The 13,856-nt window shown below is 43.1% G+C and overlaps 1 protein-coding gene across 2 annotated transcripts in view; it reads left to right on the top strand.

Annotated features, from left to right (window-relative positions):
- Positions 1–13,856, top strand: part of GDA (guanine deaminase) — a 58,359-nt gene that overhangs the window by 18,278 nt on the left and 26,225 nt on the right. For both annotated transcript variants that reach the window (XM_073345145.1, XM_073345143.1), the window contains exons 5-6: positions 7,817–7,922; positions 13,703–13,730. In XM_073345145.1, coding sequence (XP_073201246.1) covers positions 7,817–7,922; positions 13,703–13,730 — 134 coding nt within the window. The remainder of the gene's footprint in view (positions 1–7,816; positions 7,923–13,702; positions 13,731–13,856) is intronic.

Genomic DNA, 13,856 nt, shown 5'->3' with positions numbered 1-13,856 from the left:
TGCTCCTAAGAGTTTACAATCTAAGGCCCTAATTCAGCAGAGATCAGGCCATCCCTATTCAGCACAGCATTTAAGCACATGCTACATTTAGGCACATGATTACCTTCCATTGACTTCAATGGGACTTAAGCAGCTGCCTGAAGTTTAGTCTTTGATTAAGTGCTATGCTGAATAGGGATGGACTTAACCACATGTTTAAATCCTTTCCTGAACTGGGGTCTAAACAGGCAAAGACTGGATGGAAACAGACCAGTGGGAGTCCAAGATGATTTTGCTGACTTAGGTCGGATCTACACTAGACAAGTAAGTTGACATTACTGTGTCAGTCAGGGACTTGAAAAATCCACACCCCTGAGTAGCGTAGGTAAGCTGATCTAACCCCAAGTGTAGATGGCGTGAGGTTGATGGAAGAATTCTGTTAACCTAGCTACTGCCTCTTCGGACGATGGATTACTTACACGGAGGGGAGAACCCCTCCCCTCAGTGTAGGTAGTGTCTACAGTGAGACACTATAGTGGTGCTGCTGTAGCATTTCACGTGTATACAAGCCCTTAGAGTGCCATCTGCCTCATGGAAATCGTGAGTTTTTTAATGGTTAGGAAGGGCCATTTGGGTTGGGATTTGAGCAAGATCTGCTTTAATAGTGATCATGGCTGCAAAAACAAACTGTAAATACAAAAGGACAGAACCAGAACTGTGGCTACCATATTTGGTATTTGCCAAGATAATTTTTTGTCCTCATGTGGTGGGAGTTTGGCCAGTGACTTGTCCTTTTTGGCAGCTACATTGAGGCGCAAGCAATTCAGGTCCCTGTGGAGCTCCTTTTCTTTCTTGCTGTAGTCACCACTACCTACTTCCTCACTACAGAAAGTGCAGCTTGTCCATCACTCTGACCCGATTTGGCAAGATCTCAGAAGCAGTAAGCTCCTTTCATTTTGACATTAAACACAATTCCCTGCCCACCCCCCCAATACCAAATAGGGATGATGGAGAAGTGTACTGCAGGAAGTCTGTTGCAGAAATCAGGAGTGAATGTGTCACAAATTGCATGCACAAGTATGAAGTGATGCTTGTCAATTGTGCTGGTAATGGTGCCTGGATCAATACACATGTTATCTATGTGTTCCATTTTTGGAAAGTAGTGACCTGGAAGCACTAAACCATCTGTGTCAGGTGACCTAATAATCACTATGGTCCCTTTGACACCAAGAGACCCAAAAGCCATATTGGAACATATAGCATGCAGAATCATCCTTGTGTCCACTGCCTGTTGAGTACTGTACAAGTCTTGGGCTTCTTCAGCATCTCTAGTAGTGATGGACTTTGTTACTTTACCATTGGAAAAGCCTCCAACAAAGAGAAGTGTTTGGGTTGGATGTGCTCCTACACTCTCAGGTGCATTTTTGAACTAAATATTCAGAGGAATTTTACAAGTGACTGCTTGTTGGATGCCATGTTTAGAAACTTTTTCCATAGAAGCACAGGGCACCTACCATTCACCTGTTATTTCTTATATCCAAACTTAGATCCTGTCTGGCACTGTCTCCCTCTGCTGTTTTCACGGAGTTACTGTTGTCTGAGGAAAGTAGGGCTTTATATATCTTTGTTGTAGCATAGACAGAAGAACCACCTTATAGTTAGACAATGATCTTATGTACGTCTGTCATTAGCTGATAAATTCAGTGCCATAAGGTGATTATTGTTGCAGTGTAATTAGATGATTTTGCTTTAAGATTCATTTTACTTAAGTAGGAAGAAAACCACTGAGTGATAAACTGCATCCTTAGCAAACAAGTCTTCCATAGATATTCTGCAGAACATATCATCTCCTCTTTGAAGTGCTACCTCCCTCAGATTGCTCTCTCAAGTGTTTCAATTTTATGGCGTTTATGTCTGTTTTTTTCAAGCAAACAATGCAACAGGATCAATTGCTGGAGGATGTGCTTGCTCTGGTGGCCATGAAGCAGATGAACGTGATGCTCTCTGATCAGATTCAGAGTCTGTTTCCTCCCCTCAGTGGTTCAATTCTGACATGTGCCAAATACAAACTACTTGTGTATTTCTGAAAGCAGCCCCTGTGACAAAGTCTTGATGATGCAGCATCTAAACTAGAAAACTCATTCAGTAGCTGCCAATACAATTCATGTCTCCTGGTTTCTCCTGTCAGAATTCTATCCAGCACTGGTGGCTTTTGACAGTTTTTCACTGTTTTGATTTTCTTGAAAAACACATTTTTCCAGAGTTTAAGGGGAATCTTTTCTCTTTGATCTAGGCTTTTAAGGGGCTTGTATCCTGTGTGTCTTCATAGACTGTAATTCCTTGTGGAGGTAGAATTCCCAAAGTATATTGGTAGCATTACCACCACCACCACTATTCTTCTTTTTATACAAGCATAGAGATTTGTGCTAAGTTAGATCTCTATGAATCAAACTATACCATAGAATCTCTATGGTTAGAAATCCCAAGCTTGAATAATAAGAGTATAGTAGTAGGAGTATACTGCAGACCATCTGACCGTGATGGTAAAATGCTCCGGGAGATAAGAGTGGCTATAAAAATAGAAAACTCAATAATAAGGGGGATTTCAATTATCCTTCTATTGACTGCGCACGTCACCTCACATTAGGATGCAGAAACAAAGTTTCCAGACCCCATTATGACTGCTTCTTGGGGGAGCAACAGTCATGGAACATACAAGGGGGGAGAGGCAGTTCTTGATTTAGTCCTATGAGGAGCACAGGATCTGGTTCAGAGGTGAATATAGCTGAACCGCTCAGCAACAGGTGACCATACAATAATTAAATGTAACATCTTTCTTGAGGAGGGGGGAAAACCAAAGAAACCCTACACGATAGCATTTAATTTCAGAAAGGGGAACTACACCAAAATGAGGAAGCTAGTTAAATGGAAATTAAAAGGAACAGTCACAAGAGTGAAATGCCTGCAAGCTGCATGGAAACTTTTTATAAACACCATAATAGAGACTTGAATTAAATTAAAAAAATAGAGAACCAAAACAATGCCACTATGGGTAAACAGAGTAAAAGAGGCAGCTAGAGGCAAAAAGGCATCCTTTAAAAATTGGAAATCAAATCCTACTGAGGAAATAGGAAAAGGAGCATAAACTCTAGCAAGTCAAATGTAAAAGTGGTAAGTACACAGACCAAAAAAGAATTTGAACAGCAACTAGCCAGAGATTAAAAAACAAACAGCAAAAACAATTTTAAGTACAGCAAAAGCAGGAAGCCTGCCAAACAATCACTGGGGCCGTTGGATGATCGAGGTGCTAAAGGAGCACTCAAGGAAGACAAGGCTTTTGAGGAGAAGCTAAATGAATTCTTTGCACCAGTCTTTACTGCAGAGGATGTGAAGGAGATTCCACACCTGAGCCATTCTTTTTAGGTGACAAATCTGAGAAATTGTCCCAGACTGAGGTGTCAATTGAGGATATTTTGGAACAAATTGATTTACAGTAATAAGTCACTATGAACAGATGGTATTTACCCAAGAGTTCTGAAGGAACTTGTAAGCTGGCGTGGCTGTCCCTCCGCTTCTGCCTCTGACAGAGGCTACGCCTCCTCCTTAGTCTGCTAGCGTCTTTTCCAAGCAAAGAAAAAAAGGTGAGAATTACTGATTTTCAAGGGGGCCTGGCCTTCAAGCAGGGCAGGGCTGTAAACAGGCTGGGCTGTGGCCTGCAGTCAGGCAGAGCTGTAGCAGTTTATTCACCCCGCCTTTAAGTGGGGCTCCAGCAGGAGTGAGCACCAAACACAGTCTGTGGGGCTCAAGTACGACGGCAAGCACCGTTGCTGGGGCTCCAGTAGGGACGCTCGAGGAGCACAGGCATCTTGGGCTAAGGAGGGGGATTACTGCCACCCTAGGGGTGGGATAGTAGTGGGGATGCGGGCCCACCTAACTCCACCGTATCCCAGCTCAGGGCCCTAACAGTGGAAGAGTGATCTGCAACTGGGTCAGCCGGGAATCCACCTGAAACACGCGGACCATGTTTCTGGCATCACCATAGCCAGATGGTAGTCTGGCTCCCTTGGGCTGCTTCCTATTCTCCCCCTCAGTCTCCTCAAGATATTCTGTCAAGGGTAGTGGTAGTAGCTCTTCAGTATTGGGAGTGACAGGGCTCTCTGGAAGGTCAGACTGGTCCTCATGGCGGCAGCAGCAGTTCTCCCTGACTTCTGACTCCAGCAGCGGGGAAGATGCATCTGTCTCCTTTGGCAGCTCCCTCCAGACTGAGTGGCTGGGCTGGGCTGGCCTTTTATATTTCCCCTTCCTGTCCTATCCCTCTGCTTCTAGCATGTAGGGCATGGCCCTCCTCGTTCCACGCACCAGGTGGCTTGTGGTGTCCCCTCCACTTCTGCCTGTGAGGGAGGCCACACTTCCTCGCTACAGAACTCAGTAGTCATGCAATTTCATATTTGAGTGTGATATGTAATCTATCATTTAAATCGGCTTCTGTGCCAGATGACTGGAGGATCGCTAATGTGATGCCAGTTTTTGAAAAAGGCTCCAGAGGTGATCCTGGCAATTACAGGCCAGTAAACCTAACTTCAGTACTAGACAAATTAGTTGAAATTATAATAAAGTACAGAATTATCAGACATCAGTAACATGATTTGTTGACAAAGAGTCAACATGGCTTTTGTAAAGGGAAAATCATGCCTCACCAATCTACTAGAATTCTTTGAGAGGGTCAAAAACACATGGGCAAGGGTGATTCAGTGGATACAGTGTACTTGGACTTTCAGAAAGCCTTTGACAAAGTCCCTCACCAAAGGCTCTTAAGCGAACTAAGCTGTCAAGGGATAAGAGGGATGATCTTGTCCTTGATCAGAAACTAGTTAAAAGACAAGAACCAAAAGGATAGGAATAAATGGTCAGTTTTCAGAATGGAGAGAGGTAAATAGTGATGTCCCCCCCGGGTCTGTACTAGGACCAGTGCTGCTCAACATATTCACAAATGATCTGGAAAAAAAAGGTCAACAGTGAGGTGGCAAAATTTGCAGATGATACAAAATTAGTCAAAATAGTTAAATCCAAAGCAGACTACAAAGGGATCTCACTACACTGGGTGACTGGGCAACAAAATGGCAGATGAAATTCAATGTTGATAAATGCAAAGTAATGCACATTGGAAAATATAATCACAACTATACATACATAATTGGGTCAAAATTGGCTGTTACCACTAAAGAAAGATCTTGGAATCATTATGGATAATTCTCTGAAAACATCTGCTCAATGTGCAGCAGCAGACAAAAAAGCTAACAGAATGTTAGGAACCATTAGGAAAGGGATAGATAATAAGACAGAAAATATCATAATGATACTATATAAATTCATGTTATGCCCACACCTTAAATATTGTGTGCAGTTCTGGTCAGCCCATCTCAAAAAAAGATATATTAGAAATCGAAAAGTTGCAAAGAAGGGCAACAAAAATGATTAAGGGTATGGAACAGCTTCTGTATGAGGAGAGATGAAAAAGACTGGGACTGTTCAGCTTGGGAAAGAGTCGACAAAGGGGGGACATGATAGAGGTCTATTAAATCATTAAGGATGTGGAAAAAGTGAATAAGGAAGCGTTATTTACCCCTTCACATAACATAGGAACCAGGGATCACCTATTGAAATTAACAGGTAGCAGGTTTAAAACAAACAAAAGGAAATACTTCTTCACACAATGCACAGTCAATCTGTGGAACTCATTGCTGGATGATGTTGTAAAGTCCAAAACTATAACTGTATTCAAAAAAGATTTAGATAAGTTAATTGAGGATACAGTACATCAGTGGCTATTAGCCATGATGGTCAGAGATGCAACCCCATGCTGTCAGCGTTCCTAAGCCTCTGCCAGCCAGATGCTGGGACTAGATAACAGGGAATGTGGATCATTTGATAATTGCTCTGTTCTATTCATTCCCTCTAAAGTGTCTGATATTTGACACTCTCGGAAGACAGAGTACTGGGTAGATGGACCATTAGTTTGACCCAGTATGGCCATTCTTACATTTTTATGTCAGTATCAAAATGGTCATTTTTGATTAGTGAGCACTTTGACTGAAGCTGTGTATTGTCATCTCTAATACGAATACTGAACTGTGCATAAGTGTCATTGAACTAAAAAGCTAATTTTTTAGAATATTTCAAAGGCTAGTCTTGTATGCCTAGGCAATTAGAGTTTAAAACCTTTTATTAGGCAGACTAGATGCTACATTATATGTACAAAAACTTACAAATGGAAGCATTGCATTAGTAATTCACATACATCTATATCTACCCACTATGCAGTACAAACTGTCGGAGCACAATCTACTGCTATGGGTACACAACCTTCAGTATGAGACTGATCTGGTCAGAAAGTATCAACTGAAAATATAGAAAACTATTATAATCACTGTGAGGTACTTTGACAATTAAGAATATATGATGTGAAAACATTTCATGCTAATACTGTGGTTCTCAACCCGCAGGCTGCATGTGGCCCAATTAGCACACAGCTGTGACCCAGCTCAGCTGTGTGCTACAGGCCAGCCTGCGTGGTGGGGTCTGAGTTCCGGGCCCCCAGTAATAAATAAGTTGAGAACCACTGTATTAGTATATTGCAAAATTGCATATTGCAGATGCCAAACAACTTCATCGTTTCTGGCAAACAACAACAACAACTCTTGCCCATGCAAAAACCCAAAAAGATCTTTTAATCTATTGTCATTTGGTATCTTTGACCTATAATTTTAACACCTTAATCTGGTGTTTAATTTAAACAGAAAAACTGTAGTCATAGTCATGCTGCAGTGTTTCTGGAACTGCAAAAATGTCACGCTCTCATTCTGGGTACCATTGTTTCACTTCACCTACAGGCCTACAGCACAGCTGGACAGTTCCACATTATACCTCTTTTAAATGTACATAAAATAAGCTTTCAAATGATGTGTAATATGGATGGGGGGGTACGTTAACCTCCAATAATATGACCCTCTTTGGAGAATTGCCACATGCCTATGAAGACAGCAACAGCGTATTCACTAATGACTAGATTCTGCCTGGCTCTTTTGGAAGTGTGCAGCAGTGGGGGGGAAGACAAAGACGACTCTTTCAACCACCCTGGTGTGGCCCATGGAAAATCCAGGCAGGATTACAGTCATTCCCCAATTCCTAATGGATGCACAGTGCCCCAAAAGCAATGCTTAATTTTTGCCAGGGCTGAACCCGGTACCTCTAGGCTTGGCAATTCCTAGCCGTGGCACCTCTGGGCTTGCTGCACCAGTTATGAATGTAAAAAAATTGCTTGAGCCCCAGCATCTCTTTCATTACAAATTAAGCACTGCCCAAAAGGGACAGGAAGGTAGGCTGTGACCTCCAACTGACCTGTGCAGGCAGATGACATACAGGAAGGAGCAGGCTGCAAGCCACAAAAGGGTGTGGTGGCATGCATGATCCTTGTGTGGGTTGGGGAATTCTGGGAGGCAGTCTGCCTGCCAGTGCTCTTCCTTCAGCAGTTTTGCACTCTGGACTCTGTGTAACTGGCACAATCTAGCCCTTATTTATAATGTTTTCAGTAGCGAGTACTAAGGTAATGTTCAGAGTTTCCATTTAAATCTCTGTTGCTCATTACTTTATCAAAATATTTTCCTTTTAGGCTAAAAAGTCTCAGTCTAAAGATGAAGAAAAGAACATGGGCACTGTTCACTCTTAAATGAAGTTATCTGGGCCAGAATTTGTTACTCTGGTTTTAAGTGCAGATCTTGCTAGCAGTTTGTTTGGAAAACAACTGATTTTGAGTTTTATTCTGTTATACATTTCACAGATAAATTTGGTCAGCGAGCATTTGTTGGCAAAGTTTGCATGGATCTCAATGAATTTGTTCCAGAATACAAGGAAAGCACTGATGAATCTGTCAAGGAGACAGAAAGGTAAAATGATTATACTGATAGTGTTATCTTTAAAAATTGTATTTTTAATAAAAGTGAGAGAGCACAGGAAGGCTAGTTAAGAATTAAGCCTAAAACTTTAAGGTGTAGGAAGTAACTTTTATTCATCCTTTAAAAAAACAACAAAAACAAACATCCGATTCTCCTCTTATACCAGTTTTCCACTAATGCAACAAATCTGCGTCAGTGGAATTGCTCCTAATTTACAACAGTGTAAATGGGAGAAGAATCTGATCCATACAGTGCACATGTATGAATTCGTGAGTACACATGCTTCTTTTAATGACTGTTCTGAAAAGGCTGAGGTTTAACATGAAGGACCTGATACAATCATAGAATCATAGAATATCAGGGTTGGAAGGGACCTCAGGAGGTCATCTAGTCCAACCCCCTGCTCAAAAGCAGGACCCATCCCCAATTAAGTCATTCCAGCAAGGGTTTTGTCAAGCCTGACCTTAAAAACTTCTAAGGAAGGAGATTCCACCACCTCCCTAGGCAACGCATTCCAGTGTTTCACCACCCTCCTAGTGAAAAAGTTTTTCCTAATATCCAACCTAAACCTCCCCCACTGCAACTTGAGACCATTACTCCTTGTCCTGTACTCTTCCACCACTGAGAATAGTCTAGAACCATCCTCTCTGGAACCACCTCTCAGGTAGTTGAAAGCAGCTATCAAATCCCCCCTCATTCTTCTCTTCCGCAGACTAAACAATCCCAGTTCCCTCAGCCTCTCCTCATAAGTCATGTGTTCCAGACCCCTAATAATTTTTGTTGCCCTTCGCTGGACTCTTTCCAATTTATCCACATCCTTTTTGTAGTGTGGGGCCCAAAACTGGACACAGTACTCCAGATGAGGCCTCACCAATGTCGAATAGAGGGGGACGATCACGTCCCTCGATTTGCTCGCTATGCCCCTACTTATACATCCCAAAATGCCATTGGCCTTCTTGGCAACAAGGGCACACTGCTGACTCATATCCAGCTTCTCGTCCACTGTCACCCCGAGGTCCTTTTCCGCAGAACTGCTGCCTAGCCATTCGGTCCCTAGTCTGTAGCTGTGCATTGGGTTCTTCTGTCCTAAGTGCAGGACTCTGCACTTATCCTTATTGAACCTCATCAGATTTCTTTTGGCCCAATCCTCCAATTTGTCTAGGTCCCTCTGTATCCTATCCCTGCCCTCCAGCGTATCCATCACTCCTCCCAGTTTAGTATCATCCGCAAATTTGCTGAGAGTGCAATCCACACCATCCTCCAGATCATTTATGAAGATATTGAACAAAACCGGCCCCAGGACCGACCCCTGGGGCACTCCACTTGACACCAGCTGCCAACTGGACATGGAGCCATTGATCACTACCCGTTGAGCCCGACAATCTAGCCAACTTTCTACTCACCTTATAGTGCATTCATCCAGCCCATACTTCTTTAACTTGCTGACAAGAATACTGTGGGAGACCGTGTCAAAAGCTTTGCTAAAGTCAAGTTACAATACATCTACTGCTTTCCCTTCATCCACAGAACCAGTAATCTCATCATAGAAGGCGATTAGATTAGTCAGGCATGACCTTCCCTTGGTGAATCCATGCTGACTGTTCCTGATCACTTTCCTCTCATGTAAGTGCTTCAGGACTGATTCCTTGAGGACCTGCTCCATGATTTTTCCGGGGACTGAAGTGAGGCTGACTGGCCTGTAGTTCCCAGGATCCTCCTCCTTCCCTTTTTTAAAGATTAGCACTACATTAGCCTTTTTCCAGTCATCCGGGACTTCCCCCGTTCGCAATGAGTTTTCAAAGATAAAGGCCAATGGCTCTGCAATCACAGCCGCCTGTTCTTTTAGCACTCTCGGATGCAACTCGTCCGGCCCCATGGACTTGTGCACGTCCAGCTTTTCTAAATAGTCCCTAACCACCTCTTTCTCCACAGAGGGCTGGCCATCTATTCCCCATGTTGTGATGCCCAGCGCAGCAGTCTGGGAGCTGACCTTGTTAGTGAAGACAGAGGCAAAAAAAGCATTGAGTACATTAGCTTTTTCCACATCCTCTGTCACTAGGTTGCCTCCCTCATTCATTAAGGGGCCCACACTTTCCTTGGCTTTCTTCTTGTTGCCAACATACCTGAAGAAACCCTTCTTGTTACTCTTAACATCTCTCGCTAGCTGCAGTTCCAGGTGCGATTTGGCCCTCCTAATTTCATTCCTACATGCCCGAGCAATATTTTTATACTCTTCCCTGGTCATATGTCCAACCTTCCACTTCTTGTAAGCTTCTTTTTTATGCTTAAGATCCGCTAGGATTTCACCGTTAAGCCAAGTTGGTCGCCTGCCATATTTACTATTCTTTCGACACATCGGGATGGTTTGTCCCTGTAACCTCAACAGGGATTCCTTGAAATACAGCCAGCTCTCCTGGACTTCTTTCCCCTTCATGTTAGTCCCCCAGGGGATCCTACCCATCTGTTCCCTGAGGGAGTCGAAGTCTGCTTTCCTGAAGTCCAGGGTCCGTATCCTGCTGCTTACCTTTCTTCCCTGTGTCAGGATCCTGAACTCAACCAACTCATGGTCACTGCCTCCCAGATTCCCATCCACTTTTGCTTCCCCTACTAATTCTTCCCGGTTTGTGAGCAGCAGGTCAAGAAAAGCTCCCCCCCCCAGTTGGCTCCTTTAGCACTTGCGCCAGGAAATTGTCCCCTACTCTTTCCAAAATCTTCCTGGATTGTCTATGCACCACTGTATTGCTCTCCCAGCAGATATCAGGAAAATTAAAGTCACCCATGAGAACCAGGGCATGCGATCTAGTAGCTTCCGCGAGCTGCCGGAAGAAAGCCTCATCCACCTCATCCCCCTGGTCCGGTGGTCTATAGCAGACTCCCACCACTACATCACTCCTGTTGCTCACACTTCTAAACTTAATTCAGAGACACTCAGGTTTTTCTGCAGTTTCGTACCGGAGCTCTGAGCAGTCATACTGCTCCCTTACATACAGTGCTACTCCCCCACCTTTTCTGCCCTGCCTGTCCTTCCTGAACAGTTTATAACCATCCATGACAGTACTCCAGTCATGTGAGTTATCCCACCAAGTCTCTGTTATTCCAATCACGTCATAATTCCTTGACATCACCAGGGCCTCCAGTTCTCCCTGCTTGTTTCTAAGGCTTTGTGCATTCGTATATAAGCACTTGAGATAACCTGCTGATCGCCCCTCATTCTCAGTATGAGGCAGGAGCCCTCCCCTCACAGACATTCCTGCCTGTGCTTCCTCCCGGTATCCCGCTTTCCCACTTACCTCAGGGCTTTGGTCTCCTTCCCCCGGAGAATAATGAATTAGATTGGGCACCAGATTGGGAAAATGGATGAATGCTGATCTGGGAGCCATTTTGTGAATATACAGGTCACTACCCTGCAAGTACTTGAGCACATGTGTAATTTTACTCCTATAAGTAGTCACACACATGCTTAAGTGTTTTGCAGGATCAGGACCATATTGGGAATACAGGATAATGTAACATACAGCAATCTAAATACTTTGTGGAGTGAGTCTGGAATTTCCACATTACTTACGTAGGTTATCCCAGGTGAATGCTAGTAAAATCTTTTTACCACTGCAAATTTTCATGGATTTTTTTTAATGGCATATATTTAAAGAAGAGGTATTTTTTAAAAAAAGGTTTAAAAACTGGTGTTAGTATTGTACTAATGTTTTTTCCCCTTGGCTGTTCACCCAGGTTTCCTTAATACCAACTGCAGAAGTATAGGCATATGAGCAGTGGTTCTCAACTTATTTATCATTGTGAGCTGCATATGTGTCCCACACTGTATTACCTGGGCCGCAGGGGCTGAGTGGTAGGTCAGCGGTAGCCCGGATCCCAACCCCCGCTGTGTAGAGCCGGGGGGCTGCCTGCCTCAGATCCCGGACCCCCCACCACGTGGGGCCAGCTGGCCGCTCCAGACCCCCAACCCCACGGCTGCCCCGGACCCCCGACCCCATGGGGCCAGCTGGCAGCCTCAACCCTGGACTCCCGCCATGTGGGGCGGGCTGGCAGCCCCGACCTGACCCTGACCCCGCCATGCTGAGCGGCGGGGCAGCCTGGACCCCACTGTGCTGGGCAGCCAGGAACCCGGACTCTGCCATGCGGGTTTGCCTTGAGCACCCAGCTGAGCTGGGCCACAGCTGTGCGCTAATTGGGCCACAGGTTGAGAACTGCTGCATTAGAGAGAGAGGACCTTTAGTTCCGGTTCTTGTTTAAAACATCAGAATGATCTAAAACGGCTTTTCTGTACATTTCTGTCATGTTTGAGATTCAGTATCTCAAGACTATAATAAGAATGGATACTCTATAATTTTGGAAAAGAGGAATTCCAACTCTCATGGATAAGATAGCTGTGTCCAGCCTGGAAGGTTTGCTTTTGTGTGACCTGGACTTCAGCCATGAACTGTGGGGGAAAAAAAACTCTTCCTTTCTATTAAAAAAGGAAACTTTTTTGGCATGTTCAACTTAATTTTTTTAAAAATATGGTCACGATTTGAGAACTGCTCAGAGTTTTAGAATATTAGCGGTAAATTCCTGAGCATAGTTAGGTTAGGAAGTCAAAAGAATGAAATAAATGTGGTTTACCACATAGTCCCATAATTTATCACATAAATTCCAATAACTTACAGCGAATTGCTTCGATCGCATATATGGAGGTGATATATAAATACCTTGCATTTATCTTGTACCAAAAAGTGTGGAGAGAAAGTGGTAAGTGGGCAGAACTGGGAGGAAAGTAGGTGGGAAAGTCTGAAGTCTTGATAAAAAAAACCGTATTTAAACCTGAAACTACAGTAGATGAAACTGATTCGTTTCAGTTTTCCTTGTAAACCCCTGAACTGTCCAAGATTTGCAAGAACCTCTGTCCCTGGTGAACCTCTAGACACCAAGGACCTTTTCTGCCGCCACCCTGACACCCACTGGGTGGGTCCCCAGGAACATTAAAATCCTGTCTCCCTGCATCACAGGCCCTCAGAATACTCCCACCTTCCAAAATGTGGGGACATGGTATGATCTGGGGGCCAGCTTTTGCTCAACTCTAATGTCCTGACCTGATTTTAAAAATGTATATATATTTGTAGAGACACTTGTGCTTTACTCTATTGTTTTGAATGGAACAAATAAATCCACATTATGTTTTCAAATGTGTAAATATTGCACACTCTAAAATGTACATAAATGCTCCCTGGAAAATAAAAGGATACCCCTCTGGGCATGTTAAGTGAATGAAGGATAGACCGTCTATCAGTTTAAATCTCAATATATGTAACTACTGTAAATGAAGCATAAAATATTGCAATGTTCTAAAAATAGGATTTTAAATAATAGAATAGATTCTATGCTCTGATTTAAATTCATGTGCAGCCAAAATTAAGATGTCTTTTTTTAATAGGGCTGCTATAGCATATAATCATGCTTTCCATTGATTTAGTATAACATGTATTTGGTTTCCAGTGAGAACACAGAGTAATTACCACATGTCTGGGGTTAATTACTACAAGTGATAAAACTTCTGCATATTTAGGGCCGGATTCTCAGCTGGCGAAAATTGGTGTAGTTCTGCTGACTTCAATAGATCTATGCTGATTTACACTTGCTCCGAAAGTGGCCATTACCATTTTCAACTTTCTACGTAAAACTGATTCACATGTGAAGCACTTAATTAAACATTAAAGGTAAATATTTTTCCTAGATTTCTTAATTTATTATACTGGTTTTACTTTTTTCCCCTTCAGGTTTGTTAGAGAACTACTAGAAAAGAAAGTAAGTAGAGTTGCTTTTTTTTTTTATCAGCAGCATAACTTACATACTGTCGTGTACTTTTTTCCCCTATTTGCTCTGTATGAAATGGCAAAAATTCACTTCTTTGTTTATATTCACTTTTGCATT

The sequence above is a fragment of the Lepidochelys kempii genome, chromosome 5 (genome assembly GCF_965140285.1).
Source record: "Lepidochelys kempii isolate rLepKem1 chromosome 5, rLepKem1.hap1, whole genome shotgun sequence".
Classification (NCBI taxonomy): Eukaryota; Metazoa; Chordata; order Testudines; family Cheloniidae; genus Lepidochelys; species Lepidochelys kempii.
This window is presented reverse-complemented; position numbering and strand designations above follow the sequence as displayed.